Here is a 24,990-nt window from a genome sequence, read left to right as displayed (position 1 = left end):
TCTCTTCCCTTTCAGAATTGAGCTGATTTTGCCCTGTTCAAGAAACACGGTAATGATGCAATTGCACTGTTTTTAGACACAGGTAGAGACAGGCCTCAAAGACATTCTATTCCTTCAAAAGGGCCTCAAACGTGCACATTGGGGATCATGTACTATACCTGGAGCCACTCTGGCTTGCCAAAAATTATAGTGCATTGTGCTGTATTTTGCTGAACATGCAGCCAAGAGGCAGTGGGCTGGAGAGCCTAGCAGGGCACGAAAGCAACTGCTCCAGTTCTGCTTACAGATATAATTAACTTGTTTTGGATGCAGTCAAATGACAAGTCCAAAAAGTCTGTTATTTACTGTATGATTAATTATAGAGCGTCCTTGAATGTCCATAGCAATACTGAAGCCTCCATTATGCTGAAAGTTAGCGAAAGTATCAAAATTAGCTAAAAGTTAGCAGCTTGTCAAATACTATCAGCTAGTTAGCTTAGTTGAGGTTTGGGGTATAAGAGAAGGAGGAGGAGGCAGCAGTGGCGGCTGTTCGCCTATTTCTAAAATAAGTCATCAGTAGTTAAATGACTGAGAAGGAAGCCAAAACAAAACCTATTTCTCTTGTTCCCTCTTCCATGCTTCAGTGGTATGAAAATGCAAATAAATGATTTAACACTGTAAGCTGAAGACTAACACTTAAGTGTTTTAATATTTTGTATCACATTGCTTTATAAATTCTCCCTTGTCACCTACTTATATCACTTGTAGTCTGAACGAGGAGGAATCATACATACTTATATATTATATACATATGTATTAATTATATTACCACAGTTGTAAATCAGTTTTCATGAGTCCACTTGAATGCACATGCTTTTAAAACCTGTATGCTGACAAGTGATGTATTACATGAAATAACAGAGATTTCAACTGAGAAGCCAGAAGACATTTCCAATACTATGGCCCTGCTGCAATATTATAGATAGAATATTCAGCTGAATCCAGAAAAGTGCTACCAAAGAATGGACACAGAATAAACTACTGTAGATATCTGCCTGAGGGAGCATTTATAAAGGAGCAGCCAACAAGAGGCAGAAGTCTATGTTAACAATACGTTAGAAAACAGTATTAAGATTCAGAAGAACCTTTCACAGCTACTTGTCAAATAACTAGTTTCTTTAATTTGAATTGAAATGGCATGAATAATTTTGTCATTTTATGTAGCCATTCATATCTCTGTTTTCTACACTCACATTTCAAGTAGACACTTAAAGGCCAACCTGCATACGTACAATGAACTGCAGCAACTGCACCATTCCTGAGCAAGTAGTTTCAGAAAGTTTATGTTTAGAGTTCACTATTGTTATACTAAACAGATTCTCAACACCTCTAGGATGCATAAGATCCAAAGAAAGAGCTAATCCTAATTTCACCTGTTAAAAACAAACAAACAAAAATCCTATTTAAATTTTCAGTAAGTCTTAAAATATATTACAATAATGCTTTTGACATTTAAGACCTTGGTGTATCTCAAGGCTGGGGAAGCGAGGTCGCATTTTTGCAAGTTAAATGTCAATGGCAAATCTTACCTGAATTATATCCCCAGTATTAAAGCTCATCTCATCGTGATTCCTTGCTTCAAATGGATATAAAGCTCTGTAATTTACCAAGGCAACTGTATTCCTAGACTCCGAGACACTAACTGCATTGCCTGAAAGAATAAGAAAATAGTTACCATTTTGATACAGCTGAAAGGTACACACTTAGTTGGAGTTCTACCTTCTAAGCAATAGGTATGAATATAAGAGAACTGTTCTTGCCCCAAAGACACCATGCACATATCAAAGGAGATGACTAGCAGGCTGATGGGATGCATAAAATGCAGGAGTTTAACATGTTAATCATATTAAACATAACACATGTTTGGCAATAAAACACATTGTCTTCTGAAGACAAAAAATGAGATTTTTATAATCTCATTTTTCTTTGTCAAACTGCTCTAGCTAAGCCAGTGCTTTAATAGTCTTGTTTAACACAACTGTAATTTTCCAAGTTGAAAAGATAACACTGCTACAACAGTAAGCGTTCAGCAGCAGGTGTGAAGATTTTACTTGGAAACCTAAAACACCACGATTTCTATTTTCTTTACATTAATGTTCTCCAAGTCTGTGACTGACATTGCTAACAGTGAATGTTTTACAAGGTATCGCTGAGGTGTGCAAATATCTTTCAGCACTGTTCTCATTTAGTTCTTGCTGAACTCAGTGATAAAAGTGGCTAATAAAAACTGACAAGAACTAACAAAGGATGGAACTAATCAAAACCGCCTTTAGCAAAAATATGTTAAACCAGTTTTCAAAGTTCCACAACTAGAGTTAAGTTGACTTCAGTATTTTGTTTTTTCATAAGAGGCATTGAATAATGCAGAAATAAACTAGATTTCAATGTTAATAAATCACTTTGCCAAGTGTTACCTGCCCATCCACTCATCATTGAGCAAAACTCTTCCATATTAGCACTCTGCTTTAATGACAGAAAGTGCAGGCCTTAGGAAAAAGCTATTACTGTTTCCAGCATCTGTGATTTCTTGATTTCTCATCAGAGTTATAGGTGCTGAAAACTGGTAACAGTAACCTAAGTTAAGCTAAAGACATGGAACATAGCTGGGTTTTTGTGGTAATATTTTAGACAATGAGCTGGCCATAGTGTCACATTAGTAATAATACTTTTAAAGAATGAAACAATACTCAGGAAAATAAAAACCATTACAGCAAAAATCTAACAGACTAAGATTACCTTCATTTTTCCAGGGTGGCTTAAGACTTTTACCCTCTGTTAGTTTCAACAGATCTGCAAACTTCTCATTTATGTTTAATTTAGAAGTGCGTTTCTCCACCTCTTGAGAGTTGGTCACTTCTTTCATCTTCTTTATTTCTTCGTTCTGCTTACGCCTCTCCTCAGCTTCTTTTGCAATTTGTTCTTGCTTTCTTTTATCTTCTTCCAGTTGCCTCTGCCTTTGTTGTCCTGTTTCCTTCAAGATTGTGGATTGGCTGTTTTTCTCCTCCTCTGCATGAAGCTGTTGTTTATTTTCCTTTTCTCTCATCAGAGCAACTGCTTCTTCAGCTTTCAGCTTTTCTTGAACTTTTTCCTGCATTCGTTCCTCCTCCAATCGCTTCTTTTTCTCTTCCTCTTCCCTTCGGATATTTTCCTGCCATTGGTTCTCCTTCTCCCGTTTTGCTTTTCTGAAAGAAAAGAATGAGAGAGGAGTGAGAGGACATTCAGATAAAAATGAATGTGTTCACAGAGTAATCAACTGCACTTTTAAGTAAAATTGCATCTATGATATCAACTACTTTTCTTTTTGGGCAATCAGTTCTTCCACAGGAAACCATGCTTTGTCTTAACATGAGTGCCAGTATATTTCACATATAAATAACAAAGGATTAACATTCTTGGTGTAGAAACGCTGCCACATGGTTACTTGTGTAGTGCCTCCACAATCACTTCTGCTAACCTATACCCTGATGAGCAAGAAGTGATCTGTTAATTGAACAAAGGTGGGTTTAAGCTGTCCACCAAGGTAGTATCCAAATCTCACGACTGGAAACTAAGGTTTCCAAATGGATTAATAACAAAGTTTCACGCTGGTACATACACAAAAATAGCCTTTGCATACTGATCTTTGCTGCTTTAATTTTTTGCCTTCAGCCATTGCAATCTATTCAATACACTTATCCCCACCACTGTCACACTCTTCAGCAGACAGAATCTGGAAATCTGACTGCATTCTCTGAAATTATTCAGACTTTTATCCTGTGCCTCATCTTTCCAAAGAAGTTATTATCCAACACCCTTAAAAATCATTGTATCTTAGCTGTCGAGACCTTTCTTCTGAAAAGAGTAGACCAAACCATTTGGGCCACCTTCTGAAGAGGTAGCTGAGAAGGGACCACGCCTAGAGGAGACTGCTTCATCAAATCACTGTGGGAGGTCCACTCATCTGATGGTCATTTTATCGTGTTTCCAAGCACGTGACAGGATCTAGTAAGAGCTGTGCAGTAGTATTGTTACTCTAACATATAGCTATGTTCCACAGAAAAATGTTCTCTTAAAAGGACTGTCACAAATGTTATGAAACTCCATCACACTGTTGTAGAAAAATGCTGTCCCGAGTTAAGACCACGAATCACACATACTACAAGGTCACTAGCTCTGCTTCATGAAAAAAAAAGCAAATATGAATCATTGAAAAAGAATATCTCTCTCAAATTAAAAAGACAAAACACAGTAATTCTCCGAATGAGAAGTCAGAAGTAGTACACCAAAGCAACTCCAGAGCTGAGGACTGCCCACCCAGCCTCTCTCTGGCACTGTTTCAATCCACGGCTGCTAAGCACAAAGTAGGCAGCTGACAGCAGGTCTGGAGAGAGGAAAAACAGAGTGGCATCTTAAGACAGCCAGAATCAAACCCTAGAAGCTATGGCTTCTTAATCAGCAAAACGAAAGAAAACAAAACTAGCTGGGAACAAGACCATGAGAAACCAAGAGCTGAGAACAGTAGAAGTTTGAGTACTTGATACAAGGCTGGGCTGAGCAAAACCAGGACCACCTAGGTGAAGGGATGATGCTGTCAGTCGTATATTTGAATTTTCTCATTGTCCTCCTAAAAAAGGAATCAAATTTAAAACTCAAAGCTTGCCAATTCAGCCAGTTTTCAAGATTAAGATAGGAATTAAGCAGTCAATGCCCCTTCTATTGTTTTAAGTATCAATCTCACAACTGTCTGGATATACATGACAAAAAAACTAGTACCTACTCAGTCAGAAGTGCTTTTAAGGAAACCGGACAGGTCTTTTGAAGGCCAGCAAAACAAGGAAGAAAATACAAGGAAATTTAAATGTGTGAGGATTATCTACTAAAGGAGATAAAAATCTTATTAGCAAAAGTGACTACTTGGTTTATTTGAATTATAATTTTTCTTTTTTTTAAAAAGAAGATAAAAACAGATTGGAAAGAGGTAATTCAAACCATCTTATATCAGTGGTACTCCATATAAAATGTTTCCTCTAAGGCAACTCACTAGGATATATTTTTACTGATTAGACCTCCTGCTTATTACGGTTGGTGTCTTAAAGTCACCACAGCATTTTTTTGCTTTAAAAACTGCAACGCTGATACATTCAGACATGGTACCTTGCAGCTTCATCTTCCAGTCGCTTCTTCTGTGCAAGTTCAGCTCTTCTTTTTTCTACCTCTCTTATTTTGTCCTGTTTGATCCTGTGGAGCTGCTCCAAGGCTAACTGCTGTGTACTGTAACTTTCTCTCAGGTCCTAACGAGGAAAGACAACAAAGTACGTCAAAAGGAATAAAGCCCATCTTTCAAGACAAGAATCCAAGCATTTTAATGCTTTGTGAATCAAGTTTTAATACAAATGGATAAAGTAATATTAAGTTATTAATAGTCCTTGGAGGTCACTGTAAAGAAAGTAAACTAAACAGAAGTATAAAAGTAGCTGGCAGGTTTGCAAAGCTTTTGACATAACTTAGGCGTTCAAAGAGCCCTTCCAGTCATACACCTGCTGGAAATGGCAAACACAACAGAGGAGAAAGGAAGATATAAAACGGAGTGTTCAAACACAACATTATCTAAGGGCACAGAAGGCAATGAAGCATATTTTAAATAACTACAAGACACATTTGCCAAGGAGGCAGACTTCAACTGAAAGCCAACACAATACCATAAATCTGAGAATGCATTCCTTCAGTAAAGTAAAGGAATCACCTTTGCAATGCTTTCTGAATGATTCATCAGTCCCACATTTAAATCAGAAAAACTTTCTAAAATATCCAGCAGGCTTACCACTGTGGGAAGCCATAGCCTAAACACATTAACTGTGAATGGAGTTTTCCTGTATTTGTAAAGTCACAATTTTACTCTTCTTCTTTTGAACACATCCTTGAATTCCTATTCCATCTCCCTCTGATAACAAACTTTTTCACAGCAGAAAACTAGTATGAATCTTTGAGATAATTAAATTTACAGAAGAAAAAAAATGAACAACAATAATACAACTTTACATTGTACTTCACCATGTTACAAAACATCTGTATGATACCACATTATTTTTTCTTAGAAATCCTATTGATATACACTGAGCAATTCAACAGGTAGACCCTGACTTTTCACATCTGATCTCATAAATGCAAACAAAGCAATTAAGGAAGATCTATGCCCATTACAATATGCACCTCTACCAACAGTCATGTTGCCCAAGAGATACTGTGTAATTTGTATGAAAAGGGCAAGATAACAAGATTTCTGTGTCAGTGAAAGTCTCTATAGCAACAAACTAAATGAAACAATTGACTATTATTTTTCCCCAAACATATTCAGCTGAGAATACTTTTTCTTCTCATTCTGCACAGAAATTGAGGGTCACCGTGGAAACAAAACTGCATTAGAAACACTCTTGTATCTTTGATTTAAGGACAGAATAACCCTTATGCAAAATTGAAAGGTCAGTTAAGTAATTCTGAGAATAATTTATGAAGAAAAAAAAAAATAAATTCAGATTTCTGACCCCAGCAGACAAAAGCAGTGTTGAGGAAAAAGAGCAAATAGGTTTTAGTACTGGGTTAATCTGGAGGTTTAATAGCATTACGTTTGCCATGTCATATGTCATTTTCTGGGCACTGATGCTATTTCTAGACTCTTAAATTCGAACGAGAATTCATTAACCTGACTCACAGCTTAGATGTATGGATACAGGCCTAGCGAGACAGGTAGAGACCAACAGATGGAAAGGTGGAAGATGACACATTTCCATCTACAACGGTATTTTTTGGTTGATGTTACCTTAATTACAAATAAAAATATCTGGGTAAAACAACTGACAACATAGTCTGTTAAAGAAATAAAATGGCTATCAGAATTTTGCAGTTTGGCTTTCTAAACAGGTAAGAAAATTTTAAGTCTTTAAGAGGATGTTAAAGCTAGCAGAAAGAAAAAGACCCTATCCATTTTCTTTTAGGAAAATTATTTAATAGAAGTTGTACATCCAAACAGAAAGGGTAAGCAGAGAAAAATAGCGAAATAATTAAAAAACAAAAGAGCCAAATATTAGAAAATAACCTTAAGTAAGAGGAAGAGGTTGTTGAGACAGCTTAGCAGAGACAAAAGGCACTGAAGAACAGAATCATCCATATTCTCACACTGTAAGATAAGGCAGATAAAAAGCCAATTAATCTTTGCACTGTATTTTGAAAAACATATTTTAGGGAAGACTAAATGGTGGATGCAGTCACTGAACCCAGCAAGCCATGCAATAAACAAGTAACTAAAAATGCATGTTATATGTAGCTGTTTTTTAAAAAGAAACTCCTTAAAAATGTTTACAAATTTTTGTGTTCTTTTTACTGGAGAGTGCAGAGCCCTCACGTTGGCCCAGCATAAATCCATTACTTGCGAATAAAGTTCACATCAGTGCCACTGCGAGTAAGCTGGTAAATAAAGTTAAGTGGATGCATGCTACCCTGCCTGAGTTGCCTGCGTTTTTCAGGCAAGTCAAGAGTTGCCTCTGAAACAAAAACGCCTTCAGGGCCAGTGGTCAATATTTCTTAATTTCTACATAAATAAGTGGCCTATGCTTACTTTTCAGACAGTATCTAAATCTGTTACCAGATCTTGTACAATGTACTATGAAACCTTGTATTTCTTTCAATAAAGTTAAATGTGCAGTCCGCAATCAAAGAATTGTAGCCAATATAACCTCAGTACCATAAGAACAGAATTTGCAAAGGCTTGAGAAACTTCAATTCTAAATCAAAATGAATTCTAGTAGGCAAAAGTTGAGAATGAGCAACAGTTGATTCATGCAAAGCAATGATTAGCAAGAGATTAATATTTTAGTACATTAGCAATAGTTTTAAGAGTATTTTTATTACATTATTTACTCCAAGAGTTTTGGTAATTCTTATTTGACATTGAAAGTTGGGGAAAGCTTTCTGGAAGCCCGGTAGAAGTGCCACCAACCTTTACGACTGGATGGAGAAGTACAGATACTGCTCACTGGTGTAAGCCTAAGTATTTAGATAATGCATGTACCTTAAGCTGACTGTTAAATGCATCCATTTCAGCAAGTTTAGAAGCAGTTTCTTTCTCAAGGGCATCTAGTTGTTCTTTAAGTCTGTGGCATAATTCCTCCTTTTCTAGGGACTTCTTATGCACTGAACTGAGTCCTGTACCTGCATAATGAAAGGCAAGCAATTTTACAAGGATTTCTGTTTCCATTGATTATTTTATTATTTTCCTAGCATACACACATTCCCAACATCTTTCCTCACAAAAACTCCTTGATTTCCCTTTCTATTCGTATACAGCACAAAGAAGAAATGGTCCCAACATCTGAGACATACAGGCATTACATGTAATATATACAGAATAATTTGCAAGTTGTTTCTTTTAATATCAGAGCAATTCATAGCAGGCTTCTCTATAGAGGGACTGCTAGTATGATTTGATGTAAAGAGCAGTGTAATTTTTACATAAATGAACTCGCTTAAGTTTACACTACCAAAAAAAGACAAGATGTATTACAACTGTGGGCTGTATAATCTGTGTAAATAAAGTTTCAAGCAAAATCTCTCCTTTCTCACAAAAATGTGTTTGCCTCTTATTTAGAACATGAAGGAAATAATGGAAGATGGCACTAACTGAAAAGATATAGAAGTGAAGGTGTGATTAACACCCCTGTATCCTTCAGCCCTTTTTTACAAGTGATGAAAAGCCAGCAATGCGAACAGAAGAGAATTCATTTGCAGGCACTTACTCTGAGTGTTTTCAAGTTGAGCGTTTTTAATTCTTTCACTTAACAATTGCTTTTCAGGAACTAAACAGATTAGTTTATTCTGATACTCCTGTAGATATTGAAGAGAACATAACAGATTTTCAATATTGCTTATAAATGAGTAAGTAAAAATGGGTGAATTTTCAAACATAACTTCAACTCATGTTAATGAAACGTGGATGCAAGTTATCATTACGGCGTAGAGGAAAAAATGACTTCTATACTCTAAATATAAATACTATTAAAATTGTATGCTTTTTCTCCCAAAAACATTAACAGCTGGGGAAAAAAAAACAAAACAAAACAGACATGCTAAATGTGTAAATATCACGAGAACATGTAAGTTGGCTGCCCCAAGCCTAACATAAAATAGTAGCTTTCCATGACACACAGGAACATGAAAAGAAGTTTCCTTGACGTGCAGGAGCATTACATAAAAATACAGTAGAGGATGATTTATGGTGGTCAAGTCATTTGAAATAATTCATGTTTTGCTATTCAAAGGCGGGGCAGGGCGGGGGAAGAGCTGCAGTGTAATTCAGCCCAAAGACCAACTTGCTCTGCATACAGGAAAACATTCCTCCTAAGAATTTGAGCCTGGAGCCATAAAATTCATAATCAGAGAAGTCACTATTACCGGTTCACAAAAGAACGGCTGAGGCTTTGACAACTGTCCTCACTCAACTATCAGCTTGTTGTAGTGCATGTAATCATTTCTCTAATACCACAAATAAAACTAAAACCCTCTGCAATGTTGATGGCCTTGACAATTTCCTCTCTCCACCATAATCAAAGTGATTCACTATTCCGCCCTATGGGGATGTATTATCAACAGCGTTACAGAAACACAGAATAGGAAGGAAAACTACAAGCTTAATAGAAAGTTACATACCTGAAGCTGCTGTTGTAGTTGCTTGACTTCCATGATTCCTTGGTCATATTTCTTATCTAAAGCCTCCAGTTCAGTTTTTCGCATTTGCTTTTTGCTTCGAATATCTTGCAACCTGCCTGAGATTTGCTGATGTTTGTCCGTCTAGAAAGAAATAAAAAACAAATTATACCACATACCACGAAAAACACTGCTCCACTAAATCCATGGGCAATTTAGTCCATGATTAATTCCCCAACACAACCCAAAATGTGTGCTCATCCAAAAAGATTAGATTAGATTGCTCATCCAAAACAGAGTGAAACTCCCAGTGGGCCATTAATGTAGATTCTAAGATATGCATACTTTAAAATACTGTATTTCAAGATGTGTACTGAGATTTCTGTCTTACCAGGGCTTCTAATTCAAGATTAAGGCTCTTCTTTTTAGAGGTCAACTTGACAATTTCTTCTTGTTCCCTGTTACGTTGATTAAGAAGTTCTTGGCGACGAATTCTCTCCCATTCCAGTCGTCGCTGGCGCTCAAGTTCTTGCTTTGCTGCCTGCAGAAAAGTTACATTACTTTAAATTACAATGGAGACGCGGAACTCTGAGACCATGACAGTATAATGTGCTCTATTTCTAAATAGCATAACAGCAACACACCATATGCTGTTTGTAAAGTGCTTTTATATACTTCAGCATCAAAGAATAGAGAAGTGGTCCTGTAAGATTCTTCATGCTATGCTCTTAACTCTGGATGGAGAAAAGCTACATAATTCAGTCAGAAAGTCTGTTTAGCTTAGAATACTGCCCATAAATAAGCACATTGACAGATATTACTCATAACCTCCTTTGAGTATTTTACAGTACTACATAAAATATGCAAGTCTTACGCATGCACTGAGACACTAAGTAGAAGCAAATTTGTCTCGAGTTCAACTGTCAAAATATTATCAATTATGAATGCAGTACAATCTTTCTTGCTATACAGATTTTTTCATAAATCCAAGAAATTTGTCCAAGAAAATCTCATCTCTCCTATGAAAAATCTGAAATTCTTCAACCTATACCAAAACTTGATTAATTTATAACAGATACAATGTTTTCAGACAGAAACAACGCTCTCTCTCCAAGGCAACCTGTCAATGGCCATGTGAGGAGACAGAACCAAAGCCAGCATTCAAATCCTGAATGCTCTGTCAAGTGGATACTGTATGCATGTACATATTCCTTAAAGCATTAAAAAATAATTTCAAGAAAACAACCTCCCGCCTTTCTATTTCTTTCCTCTTTTCTTCCTCCCTTTGTCTTTCCAACTCTCGTTGTCTCTCCAGCTGCCTTTCCATTTCGAGTTGTTTTTTCCGTTCCTGTTCCTGACGTTCCCTCTCTCTTCGCTCTTGTTCTTCTCTCTCTTTCTGAGCCTTACGTTCAGCCTCTCTCTGCTGCTGCTCCAACAGGACTTGACGCCGTTTTTCCAGCTCCATATTTCCCCTCTCATAGTTGGCTTTCCTTTTGTCCTCAAATGTCACTAAAATAAGGAAAGGTAGTTATTTCTGTCCTGTGCAAAACACTGCTCTCAGACAAGTACCTCGGTTATGCCACTAAAGATAGATACTTTCTTTTTGGCAAACTCAGATTGTTGGGTCATGGATGATATAAGCATCTTGCATTTGTTAAAGTATTATTTTTCTTTTCAGAAATACCTTTAAATTTTCCTAAGTCTATTCCAGTTGCAAAAAAAGTTGTAATTTAAAATTGACCAAGAAAATGGCTTGAATTTTAGAGGAAACAAATGAACAGCTTTTATAAGTTCAGAGAAGACTATTTCTGTTAAAAATGTTTTCCACTGTGCAAGAAACATTAACACACAGAGAAAGAGCTTAGTTTTTAAGGGTGTTCCCTGTAAGGGCTCCTGGAGTTAAAAACAGCAGGAAGCAAAACAGGATCAAGCTCAATTACTGCAGTACAGGATAAAAGGAGATACAAAGGGATGGTTTAGGCTCCCAGCAACCACCCTTCCAAAAAGAGAGGCAAGTCATGTCTTGCAGTGTGCACGTAAGATGCCTTTGCTGGTAGCATCAGGGCATCAATAGTAGAATCTATGCTATGTGCAAACTGCACCTAGTTTTCAAGGAATTAAACTACATTGGAACTCCTTGTTTTCAAAATGTCCAGAACAAATTAATGCCAGGAACTTTCAACTGAAAAAAAATTTGTAGCAGCATGGCAGTATTTGGCCATGAAGGATTTCACTTCCAAAATACATTATTAATCAGCACACTTTTGCTTTCCTACGGCTAAAAATAGCCTCTGACTTCTCAATTCTATTAAATGTAATAGGCTGACTACATCCACTTAACAACCTTCCTACCATGCAGGTTAAAAGCGATCTAGCTCCTCAAATGAAGCTCCCTAGGGATTTAATTATGTCTTCCACTTTCTAAAGGTTTCAGTGTCCTTCAAAGCCAGCCCTATACATTAAGAATGTGAACCTTATTTTACCTGGCTGTTTTTTCTGTGGCTCCTCCTCTTGCACAGGCTGGTAAGATGACAGAGTTCCATTTATATTTTCAGTATATTTTCCACTCCTGGAGGGGAAACCCCCCACCACCATCATTAGAGAAATAACACAGTTATTTGCCTTGTATAAAACACTTCCATTGAAAATATATTATGTTTCACTGCTGTCAATGATATACCTGAAAGAAGGTGGTACCAGTTCAAGAGGCAGAGTTAGTGGCAGAGGTTGTCCAGCTTTGGCCATATCAGTTAGGTGCATGGCTAACACAAACTCATCAGCTTTCAGCTGTCCATCTCCATCAATATCAGCTAGTGACCTGCACAGTTTTAACAGCAATAATAATTAGAACCAAACATCACAATCACTCACAAATGACAGCTGAACCAATTTACTGCAAAAATAATTTTTAAAATAGAGAATTCCTGTGAGATGTTCTGTTACAAATAATTACAATTAATAACATGAATAGCTGATGAAGGGAGATACTATTTTGTTCAATAATGTACTGCTATTCAGATGTTTTTGTAACATAGAGCAAAAAGGATAGTAAAGGTTAAGAGACATCTCGATTTACTGCATCACCAAGAGAAAAGCTGGGAAGAGAATCCAAGACTGTTCTTAACCAGCTCAAAATGCTAGAAACAACTTTTTCAATTTTTTTCTTAAAGCAAAAGAAAACATTATATAAAATTTCATCACATCACAGAATCACTAGGTTGGAAAGGACCTTCAAGATCATCAAGTCCAACCATTAATCCAGCACCACCATGTCCCCTAAACCATGTCCTGTAGTGCCACATCCACACGTTTTTTGAACACTTCCAGAGATGGTGACTCCACCACCTCCCTGGGCAGCCTGTTCCAATGCTTGACCAAATCCTACAACAAGAACCTTTGCATAGAATTCTTTCTTCCCTTTGTGTCTCCTCAACACTGCAGGGAAGACGTGAGCTGCCCCAGAGTACCTTGCAATGGGTGCAAAAAGCATCCGCTATCCCCTCTAAGGAGAAGCCAAACACGACAATCTTATCATTAGCCTACAAAATGCTTCCCACACAATCCGGAGGGGGAGGAACAGTGAAATGTTATCAGAGATGCAGGCAAGAAAGCAGGAACTTTTCTAAAAGAACTATCTATGTAGATACTGTTGCAGGAATGTGTCCTTAGACTGCAGTTAAGTGAACTGCTTAATAAAATAACTGCTTGTTAAAAATAAGGCAGTCAAAAAAACTACTAAAAACAAAAAGGAAACAACAGAACGAGGCGGGGGGAGGGAACATCACCCACACACACCCCACAGTGAAAACAAAAGCAGGAGATGATGAAATCAGATTTTTGTTATGGTCACAGACCAGCACTATTCACACATAACAGTACCATTATTACAGTAATTGCCACAAATACGGTACCCCGGTAGAAATATTGGTAATTCCTTACTTTGGGCAAAACTGAAACTTGGGCTGTTAATCCTCTACATGGGTACACAGACCTCCTCACATTGGCCACTGATATATTCAGGCTAGGCACCCAGGAGGAAAAGCAGGTATATAGTCACTATTTCCCCATACTCCAGTGTGGAGGAACACAACCCAACTCTCCATTTTTACCTTCACAGCATGCAACCAAACAAGCTGAACGAATATAAGGAATATTTCAGCTTGTTGCTGCTAGAGACAAACCAATGACTGCCCTGGGATGAAGAAGAAGAAGAAAGGGGACTCAGAGCTGTAAAGCACCAAGCTACTGTGAATTCTGCTGGGCCAGTACATTTTACATATAACTTCTAAGTTACATCTGAAGGACTTATCCAAACTACCATACCTAGCAGGGTAAAGGCAGATTATTCAAGCCGTCAGACAACTGTAACCATTTCCATCACTGCAGTAAAGGCAAGTCTTAACAAATGTGTAACATGCAGGTATCTTTATGGGAACTGCAATAGAACTCTAAAAATCTGAAGGGTCACTCCGTTTTTTATTTTTCTCCATATTTTAAAAGTAACAAGTTTCATTTCAGAATCCTATTTTTAAAATGAACAAACCCTCATCTCAGATAAACTAGTGTTTCACTGAATCAGAAATTGAAATTAGTATCTGTACTATTATATGGAGTTTAACAAATACACACACAGAGTGAAAAAATTAATTACACTATGTCAAGGTGTCTTTTGAAAACATACTAATGAACAAACTAGTTTAAGAAGTAGCTTAGTTTCAGTTTATGATTTTTAGATCTATGGTGTCCCTTCATCATTTCTTATTAAATAAAGTACATTTCCTCTCTTAACACCATAAACACGTTGAATTCATAATCAGTAACTAAACTTACCAAATAGTAGCCAACTGAGTCTGTGAAAGGTTTGATTGCAGAAGGGCATTCCTTGCTTGAAATCCTTAGTGAAAGTATAAAAGCTTTTAATAAAAATAAATACTTTGAACAAAGAATCATATGTAGCAAAAAATGGGTCGTGAACTGGGGTATGTTATTAATCGAATCCATTTTCATCAGTGGCTGACAGTTGGCATTACTTCCAGGCTTAACAACAGGCATTACAACCTGAACACAATAAAGACGTAAGTATTCTTGTGTACTTTTTTTTCACTCAGCACACCCAACAGAAAAACTGACCTGAAAAAAGGATATTTATAGTAATTGCCACAACTGTTACAAAAGCACAGCTGAGTCTGCCTAAAGCTTGAGTTAGCACACTAGAAAGCTGTCCAGCTTTCCTTTGATAGCGAAGAACCATGTACCTTTCTAGGCAAAACCTTTCTGATAAACCTTCAGCCCAAAATCAACCGGACAAGATAAAAAGCATTGAGTCCCTTTCTTGAAAGGAAGAATTGTTCTCCTTTTTTGTAGGCTTGGAAACGGAGGCAAAGGCTTGGTACATGCTTATTGAAAATGAGAAACCTAGTCAGCTACAGACATACATACTGACTTTGCATCTACTAACTGCTTGGCCAGCGCTCTACTTGCTGCATTACAGTGAGTAATCCAGTTTTATAAGAACTCTACACTTGTATTAATTTTGTGTCAAGTCTCTCGAAACCACCGTAATGCCATGGCACAGTACAAACGTCACTGCAAGTCAACAGGGAAGGACACACTTAAATTACTTTTGAAAAATTCCAATCAATGGCTGCAGTACTGCAGTCCCTTACCCGAACCGCTTTCTTTGAAAAGATGAAGGCCAAATAGCTAAGCAATTACTAACATACATACATAGAAGCACATGGCACAAAAACGATCCTAAGATGTCCCCCATTTTACAAAGTCCTAAGAAAGAGTCTCAGTCCAAAGAGTGATGCTTGAGAAATTACTGCTGAATTTATGGAGCTAACTTCCCCAGCCTTACAGTTCTCAGGCTCTTCTAGATAGATCCCACAACTGTCACTCTTCTCTTCTTCCCCTCAACTGCTGCTGTAGCTTCCCTAGTCTACCTGAGGAGATTGCTACCTCCTCGGGCCCCTCCAGGTCTAACACAGAGCCCAAGCCAATAAACTGATGGCTATTTCCATTTCTTGGCTGACTGGAACCAGTAGCTGAAATCCAGTCTCTCCTGCACAGGTCTGAATGTCAACAATTTCAGCTTTTATTTCATATGGTAGTCAAATCCCAAGCGGGATTCCATCCCTCAGCCTGCAATGTCCCAGAGGCAGAAAACACTGCTGGTTTCTCCCTCCATATCAAATGCCATACTCACCTGACAAATATCCACTCATACTTTTATCAAGACTGTTAAATTTCTGTCTGTATTTTAATCTGGAGGCCTGAGGAACTGCCCAGTCTGAGGATGCAATCTTTGGTGAATTCCCAGCTAGTGAAGCACTAGAGGAAGAATTTGAACTGTAATACAATTAAAAAAAAAGACAGGGAGAAAAAGAAAGAACTCAGTTACTTGGCTTAATAAACAGGCATTGGAACAGAAGATACATAGCATCCTCCAGTAACAGGAAACAACTTTCACAAAGTTTTACTTCTGCTAACTTGCTATAAATATTTTCACTAATTTGGATTTCACTAATATGGAATTTTACTGTGAAAGTGTGAAAATAGGGACACATATCTAAAAGGAAACTCTTGAATTCAAGATCCTGTTCCCTTGGTATCACAGGCACTTATGCCACATAATTCATTGTTCCACCACTGCAAAATAATACTATAGGGAACCGCAGGAAAACATCTCACCTTTCACAAGAATGTTTACAAGGGCTGTGAAGCATTGGGCGGGTGTCTAAGGAACTTTAAGATATATGCAAATGAATAACCATGAGCATAAAAATTTATCTGATAAACTCACAACCAAAAGCAGCTTCTAAAGCTGCTAAAGTCACTATATGCCAAACTTTACCTTTTATTTCTATTAGTGACAATGACAGGCTAAATGGAGGTTTGTGCAGAATAGCACTGATAAGAGTGTTTAGTTACACCTATAAAACTTCTACCTGCAACTCCCAGCATTTTTAGAGAGTCCCATCTTTGAAGATCAGACAAAACCAGGTGCATCCAGTCTGCCTTGTTTAAGGTACTCATATACTCTATCAAGTAAAAAACTATTTGCAGTGTTATCCAAGGCAATAAAGTAAAGAACGCTGATATAAATAAAGCCTTTCAGGCATGATCCTGGATAGACATCCTTTGCATGGAATTAGAATAACGTGATGGTGAAAATGCTGTCTCCAGTTAACACTGCAGAAGAGGTAATTTGCAACACTACAACACCAACAAAAGAAAGCTTTACGATTAAAAAAAAGGTAATTACAGGCACACACCATGCCTACATTCATCTTATTGAATATCTGCTAGCATCAGGTATCTGTCTGTATGAAGAGCCCAAAGTTAGACATGCGCTCATCCTAGATGCCTTGTACCAGCAGCAAAGAGGTGCAAGCACTTCTGAATCACCTTCTGAAACTGAGCTGGGGCTGAGATGCCCTCTGGATTTCTTTTGAGAGACTGTTCCCTGGATGCTCAATTGGACAGATAAGACTCATCCCTCACTTTGTCTATGGTGAAGCTCTAAAATCATTGAGGTAGAGCAGCTGATGACAAAGATTTATAATCTTCTATTATTCATAAAACAAATTCACACATAAATATTTATAACAAATACTATTCTTACATGCCTGCTAATTACATGGTGCCCTCTATAATGAATGAGCACATCAATCCATATACAGTGCTTTTATAACCACTTGGTAAATTTTATTTCTATTTACTAATGAGGTACATTCCCTTCTTTTTGGCACCGCTATCTCTCATTTGAACTCCTCACCTACTTTGAATAGTTTTGTCAGATTTACTGAAAGTATTATTTATTGTGCATATCAAAACAATCTATTTTCAGACTTGCTCGGTCATATTAGATAGACTAATTTTTAATGAGTGTACTTTAAAAATAGAAATGCTCTGTAAATTTTGGAAGGCATACTACTCAAGGTTAAGGTATAACTATTTCAAACTTAACTTTCATACCTGCTAGATCCTAAATCGATTAGTGACTGTGCCTTCTGTATACTAGTACCACCAAACCCTCCTGCCATGGGACCTAAAGAACCAGCATGAGGCAGCGCTGAAACAAACAAAAACAAAAACTTGTAAAGCAACCAGGTATAAGGTAATGCTTTGTAATAAACACTCAAGGCTTTGATAGAAGTAAGAAAAGCTTAAATCAGTGCCCTGTTGTTAAGATTAACTAGATAGAACTAATTTGACAAATGTGAACTTTAGAAAACACCCGATTTTTTTTTTTTAACTCACATGCAAGTATTAGCATTCCTGTCTGAAATCAGCCACAGAGAAAATAAGATTCATAATTTGGAGAGTGAGTACTGGACTTTACTATACTTACTTGAAGAGAAAGGTACGGACAAGGGTTGCAGAAGGCTGGATGTTCCATTTGGCAACGAAGAGGTACTGACAGAAGGCACCAGGGGAGCAGAGATAACCAAAGGAGGAATGGAAGTCATGGAGGTCAGAGACATGGGAGCTAATGGTGTGATCGTAGACATAGACGTTGGCATGGACAAATTTGGCATACTACCCATTCCTAGAGCAAAATCCAACAATTCATGTTTTAATATTGCAGAGGCTCCAGCAAGAAATTGGCTCCATTATGCTAGGCAGAAACTACACAAAGCAACCTGCATCCAGAGATACAGTGAGCTAAAATAGATGCTTGTGTATAATACTTACTTTTTCTCTAAAGTTTAGACAAGACAGCTCACAGAGGAAAATATACTGAAGAACATGAATTAAAAAAAAAAAAGCTTATAGCAATTAATTCTCAAGGTATATTTAGCTAGTATTTCACAAAAGAATAAGATCTAGTTTTCTATAATTGCAGCTGTAACTAGTTCTTCAACAAGCCTTTCCATGTATGGCTTCTGAGAGAGAATTACAATGCAATCCAAAAGCTGCGACAATCCTCTACAGGGAAAAGCTGATACCATTTCTGAACTAAGTCTCTTCCAAGCATTGGCCTTGGAAGAATCCATACAGGTGAAAAGTCCATGCTTACGGACACATGCCTAGCAAATGGTTTCTTTAAGCCAGTTGCCTGAAGCAAATAAGGACACTTGAATTACTGGTTGAATCGTGTGGGAGACACATCATGCAGATGCTATGATGGAAGGTTAACAGGAAGTAATCGTATGCCAACCACAGCTATCTATAAACGCATGCACTTGTATGCAAACGCACAAGACTTACCAATGGGCTGATAATTTAAATCATGTATGTAATTAATATATGCATACATTTAATTTCAGCATAGAACTACGCACTAATCTTGTAATCCAGCTGAAGTCATTATGTATATTTTGTTCTACAAGACAACAAAATAACAACTAACAGGCATGCAACGAATCCCAAAACAACGTCAGAGACGGAAAAAAAAGTTAAAAGAATTACATTCAGTTGATCATATAACCAAAATAGCCAATCTGATTAATTTTGGAAAAATATTTAAAATAAGCGTTCTACGAAAACTTTGACCTTTACTAAGTTTAACTTTAAAAACACTAAGTATAAATAGGTGGATGAGTAGGAGGGAAACAAAAAAGACACTCAGCACAAGATGACAGCCTGCAAGTCAGATAGCAGATGTGAATGGCCTTCTTGCCAAAATTCAACAGAAGGTTCTTCTTTATTATTAAGTATCTTGAAAGAATGAAATTATCAAAAATGTCAAGAAAGTGACTTTGCAAATTTCCTAAATCAGAACATCCTTGGGTTTTTTTTACGAATTCGCTCAACTGTCATGATCAGATTAACGCTTATATTTGGTTGCAATTAACTGTGGGGTTTTTTTACCTCTGTACACTAAGTAATTATATATTCATAAGTACCAAAGCGCGCTGACATTAGTGGTGAAAATACTGGAGTTTGCTTCATGACAGGAGGGAGAACTGTAGGCAAGTGCTGTCCTTGCAATTTCAGCTTGATGAGTTTCATGGCTATAGAGAATTCCTGTTGATCCATTTTTCCATCCTTGTTCAGGTCTGATAGTGTCCTTAAAAAAAAATAAAATTAAATTTAAAAAGCTCAACAGAAAGAAATGTAAATTTAGCTTTTTCACTTAATGAGAAGCTTTTAATCAAATTCATTTACTGCTTTTGTACAAGAGAAGAACAAACATTGCAACCATTTGTAGATTTTTCTACTTTTGACAACATTCAAACCCTCAAAATTTGCAGATCATAATTTTTCTAGTTTGCCAACCTACAGGTATTGAAAGTCAACCTGGACTTCAAAACATATGCTCGCCTAGCTGCATTAAGTATAATTCACTTGGTAGTCTGCTGCAGAGTCCAGTTTTAAAGTTGCTATATATTTAACACCTGGGAAAGTAGTCTCCTGCTCAGTGGATACACTTGTTGCTACAGATATGCCTCTGGTATGCTTCTTTCTATGCTACTACCCAGACTAGTTCTTTTAAATTAATGTCTGGTATTGTAAGGAATTAATGCAAGAATCTGAAACAGGAGGATGCAGAAACCTGCTAAAGGCACTATAATCCACTATGAAAATTGTATTAATTCACAAACAGCATTGGTTATTTTAAGCCTGATAATGACACTGTCTTCCTTTGACGCTTTTCCAAATAAACTTAAATACAACTGAATATATATGCATACATAAACAGACAAAATTTATGCTGAGACAGAAAATCTGAAATCTTAACACTTAAACATGTAAGGACCAGGCACAGGAATTTAAATAAAATTAGGAAGGGGAAAAAAAAAAACAAAGCAAAACAGAATCAATATTAACCTACATTTTCCCTTTCATAGCTTCATTCTGTTACTATTCAGTAAAAAACTCCAAGGCCCTATGCAAAAATTTCCTTACCACTCTTTTCTATGCATTCAAAGTGTCTGAAGAAGAAACTAACTTTGCATTCAGTTAGTTTCTTTAATACTGTTTCATAAGTGACTTTTTCTTAATTATTATGAGCCTCCACGCCGTGTCTTTTAGCACGGGTACATCTTGGTAACAACCACGCACCCCAAAGCGAACACAGTATTCTGGAGTTACAAAGAAGAAAATGTCCGTTTGAAGTCTTGCAACCACCACATACATGCTGCAAAGAACAGCAATTTTGCCAGTTCCTGTATTACAACATCGGTTGGTATCTTACAGTGTATTATAACTGACCTTCTACTAACATTTTCTGTGGCTTTATATTTTTTCCTATTTTCTACTTTCAGTGTATTTTCCACTCCCAGTTTAGTAGCATCTAATTTTTCCCATGCTTAATCTTATTGTTGTTTTTCAGTGGTTACTAGAATTTCAAACATCAGTTTGGTATCTCCAGAAATTCATTAAACCATTATTTACCTCTTTTTCTATATTATTAGTTAAAATATTAAGAGAAGGCTTAACAACGACCTTTGTGGCAGTCCAACAGGCACTTCTTTCTCTGAAAGCCTTGCAGTTAGTCATCTCTGTTTGTTCCAAACCCTTACTGTAGTTTAAAAAGGCTGTATTCAATATGATTCAATTTGAATTAACTTCGTAAGAAAAGATTTTAAAAGATGCTGCTTTTTAATTAAGTGTTGGTACACATATGGGCTAAATTCTTCCTCTAAATTTAATAAAATTAAAATAGTAATTCAGACAACACTCCTACTTTGACTGCTGAATGCCTCTTTGAGATAACACAACATACCAAAGAGAATTTGAATGCTACACACCTCCTACCTTAAAAAAAAAAAAAATAGTAGTAAAAAAAAAATAGTAAATCTTACCATATTTCAGCAAGGACTGAAGCTGGTAGACCTGATTGCAAAAAAAAGGTACGTGCTTGATCACCTATGATAAACAAGACAGACAGACTTTTACACTAGGGACACAGATTTTCAGAAGACCTCAGCACTCTCGTGTGACCAGATTTGCAAAAGGAACCAGCATGCTGGAGGCCAAGCTTTCCAGATTTGTAACACCTAATTCCTTCCCTGGTGACAGTGATTATCAGATACCCATGTATTCTATAATCCCGAATCTTTGCTCTGAGAAATGATTTTGTATAGCTATAAAAAGCTCTAGCAGGTCACAAATCAACAGCTGACAAGAGCTTAACAGATGCAAGATTCAAAGAAGTAATAATGACTGAAAAATTTAGTCCTGACCTAATTACTTTTACAGGAAAGGATAAGCATACTATTTCTTTCCTTCTTCATCCAAACTAACTTGAGCCAGTATTGCCTCTCTAGAAAAACTAGAAAAATATCATTTCCAAATAATATTCTCTTCCGTCAAAGAACATCCACTATTTCACTATTTCAGGAAGGCAATGGGAACTGTTGTGTAATTCCATACCAAGCTCCACATCAACTGGTACTGATCATGCTGTTAAACAAATGCATAATTAAACACAGATACTGGTGTTTATGCTCACCTATGAGTGAATTACAGATGCTTAAAGCTAAGACTTCAGGTTATTCTTTCAGCTCTTTCTTCCCTTATATTCATACCCAGCCTTTCATTTCAAACATTTGCCAAACAAATAATGAAGCCTGCAGACGTACATGCAGGTAAAAGCGCAGATGTGGCCTAAAGGCAGTCCCTGGGACTGCGTACTTTTCAGCTGGTGGTAAACACCAACCTCCCAGTGCTGTCTGGCCAAAGCAGGAGTTACATATCATTTAGCCAGAAGATGTGCATGTTCCAAACACACAACGTCCCACTCTCTCCTCAGTCCTGTTCGGACCAAAAAGAGGAAAAGCAGGAGCAATGGAGTCACCAGCTAGGGTATCAGCAGTTAGGCGTAGGAGTGATCAGGGCTGGTCTTCAGTGCACACCCACACATAAAGAACTGGGCATTCTTAAATTAAGTCATCTTTGCCAGCAGAATTGAGCATTTTCTTGATGTCACAAGCAGATTCTTAAATTTAAAAACTGCAAATTCTGAGGTGCACAGCAACATGACCCAATTGTTTCGGAGCACAAGCAACCAAATGCAACTGGAACTGACTGCAGGCCACAGCAAAACACCATTAGGCTATCCAGAACTCGCTGAAGGACCAAGGGTTAATAAATTTCAAGCAGTCATTAACAAGGACAAGCTGTCAGCATCTCTCTCTGCCTTGTCCCCCAAAACAAAGACGATCTAACAGCACAGTATTCTCTAACACTGTTCAGACTGAGAGCCACTTCTGGTGTCTCTGGCGTCACTTGCCACAATAGCTACTGTAAGTGCTTCTTGGCAGCCTCTCATCTAAGCAGATTTCGCCTGGTAGTCTTTGGTTTTTGAAACTAGTCAGAACGATAGCACATAACTGCTGGCTGCAGAAGTGACAGGGTTAACAAAAGAGCGTTCCTGTGCCAGACTTTAGCCAAAAGATTGTAGAAGTTTAGGAATAACCAATGGCTGTTTGCCTGAAGAGGATGATTATTAGCCACATAACAAAGGGCTAGAAATAGGATGTAGCCTTCAAACAGTTTTACAAAGACACTTATGTGTACACAGAAGTTAATGTGTAACGCAGAATCTCAGACCAACCTGTAATGTAGCCTCCTGTGGGTTTAAGGCTGTCAAATTGCTTGTCATGCTTGGCACGCTCTTCAGAGGTGATGGCCCATATGTTTGGGCCTCCTGAAAACAAAAACAAAACAGATTGAAGACTTTTAAAAATCAAGCACATCACTTGCAAAAGAAAAGCTTGGCTTCTCCAGAGACAAAGTTAGATCTAGGCACACCCAGCTCCTACTAGTTTGGCAAAGGACCTTAGGAAACACAGACCTGCTTCCCAGATGTGCAAGCACGAGCTGAGAGAACTCCTCAGCTACACTGCTTTACACTTGGCTTTCAAACAAGCTCTGTCGGCCTTCAAAGCTGGTGCAAGGCAGTTTCCTGTTGCTGCTTATTGTTTGCAGCCCAGGCAGGATGCACGTTGCTCACCATACCCTGTGTGAACCAAATACTCCTCTGGTTCACCGGTAAGCAAATGGGATTCAACATCTCTTAAAGGTTCTTGTATAGAGGGCTAACATCCTATAGCTGCCCAATAGACTCACACTTTGTCTTGCTGATACTCTTTAGGAGTATCAAAATTGGCACAGGTAACAAAAATATGTTGGTTTTGTCTCACAAGGAGTAACATTTCTTGGTTGTTTTGTTTTGGTTTTGTTTTTTTAAAACAGTATACGATTTCAACTTACCATTTTCCAGTGCTTAATAAAATAAAATAAAATGAAAAAGTATAAAATAACACAGCCTCAAAGTAACAAAGAGAAATTGCAGCGAATAATCATGTTTACAGAGTTGTGCTGATAGACCAGGCACAACCAGAGTGACTTTCAGAAATGCTCTAACCTGCTGTATAAAGGTCAGGGTGTGTGTCATTTGCAGGAAAAGCAGTTTGCCAGAAATAATTGGGTTTGGTTTCAGTTTTTAAGGAGGAGGAAGTTTTAGTCGGGAAGCTCTTGACAAAAATATAATTTTTAAAATCAGTGCATGCAAGAATTAGCAGAAATTCTGAACGGAAATCCCCAAAACAGCATTAAAAAGTTACTACTTAAATCACCTTTAAAAATACATTCTACTCAGCATTACCACTTCCAAAGAACTGTTAATCTGTTCTTCAAGTATTCGTATTGTTCACTAAAAGACAGTCAAGGGAATAAATCCTCCTAATAAGACATTTATTAGACTAAAGCAACTAAAACAACTAATAAGTTGCTTTAAAACCCACAACACTTGGAAAGAAAGTTACTATAAAATGTTTCTTCTTTTCCTATGTAAACCTAATTTCAAAGTTTTGAACCTACAAAATTTCAACAGCTTACACCCAATGGCAAAAATTAGAGCGGCACTCAAATCCTTATAAAATGTTAGTTATAATATACAAATGGAAAGTGCATAATGTGGTTAATGCTTATAAAAATTATCTTGACAAGACGGAGAAGAGCTCCCAAAGCTGTCAGCAGCAATTTCAGAAAACTTGACCATTTTTTCATTTATGGAAAATAAAATGTAGCAACATCACATTTTTGTTGTATGAAATACCTTGGTTTGATCATCTTTTGCAGCAGGTAGCTACAACACCCCTCAGCTTTTTATAATCAATGACAAAAGAATTAAGACCACCACAATATATTCATGTAGCCAGTGGCTGCAAAGTGCGAAACACACAGTAAAAATTCCTTGACTGGAGTTACCAGCACCACCGTAGCTTCTTACATTGTAAGAGAGCTTACGTTTAGATATGTACTGAAATGCACAATTCCCTATTTATATCATAGAATCACTAAGGTTGGAAAGGACCT

At 37.2% G+C, this 24,990-nt stretch overlaps 1 protein-coding gene across 1 annotated transcript in view; it reads right to left on the bottom strand.

Moving 5' to 3' along the window:
• The window catches only part of ITSN2 (intersectin 2), a gene marked incomplete at its 5' end in the record, with an annotated part of 53,089 nt that extends 29,772 nt beyond the window's left edge, over nucleotides 1-23,317 (bottom strand). Inside the window, 18 exons of the mRNA XM_010289905.1 lie at nucleotides 1,569-1,690; nucleotides 2,776-3,221; nucleotides 5,173-5,309; nucleotides 7,112-7,192; nucleotides 8,084-8,223; nucleotides 8,808-8,895; nucleotides 9,718-9,858; nucleotides 10,106-10,255; nucleotides 10,961-11,223; nucleotides 12,198-12,283; nucleotides 12,395-12,532; nucleotides 14,545-14,608; nucleotides 15,923-16,065; nucleotides 17,695-17,791; nucleotides 18,071-18,268; nucleotides 19,569-19,732; nucleotides 21,471-21,534; nucleotides 23,225-23,317. Coding sequence (XP_010288207.1) covers nucleotides 1,569-1,690; nucleotides 2,776-3,221; nucleotides 5,173-5,309; nucleotides 7,112-7,192; nucleotides 8,084-8,223; nucleotides 8,808-8,895; nucleotides 9,718-9,858; nucleotides 10,106-10,255; nucleotides 10,961-11,223; nucleotides 12,198-12,283; nucleotides 12,395-12,532; nucleotides 14,545-14,608; nucleotides 15,923-16,065; nucleotides 17,695-17,791; nucleotides 18,071-18,268; nucleotides 19,569-19,732; nucleotides 21,471-21,534; nucleotides 23,225-23,317 — 2,615 coding nt within the window. The remainder of the gene's footprint in view (nucleotides 1-1,568; nucleotides 1,691-2,775; nucleotides 3,222-5,172; nucleotides 5,310-7,111; nucleotides 7,193-8,083; nucleotides 8,224-8,807; nucleotides 8,896-9,717; nucleotides 9,859-10,105; nucleotides 10,256-10,960; nucleotides 11,224-12,197; nucleotides 12,284-12,394; nucleotides 12,533-14,544; nucleotides 14,609-15,922; nucleotides 16,066-17,694; nucleotides 17,792-18,070; nucleotides 18,269-19,568; nucleotides 19,733-21,470; nucleotides 21,535-23,224) is intronic.
• Nucleotides 23,318-24,990: the final 1,673 nt, after the last annotated feature.

Source organism: Phaethon lepturus, unplaced genomic scaffold (genome assembly GCF_000687285.1).
Source record: "Phaethon lepturus isolate BGI_N335 unplaced genomic scaffold, ASM68728v1 scaffold8486, whole genome shotgun sequence".
Taxonomy (NCBI): Eukaryota; Metazoa; Chordata; class Aves; order Phaethontiformes; family Phaethontidae; genus Phaethon; species Phaethon lepturus.
This window is presented reverse-complemented; position numbering and strand designations above follow the sequence as displayed.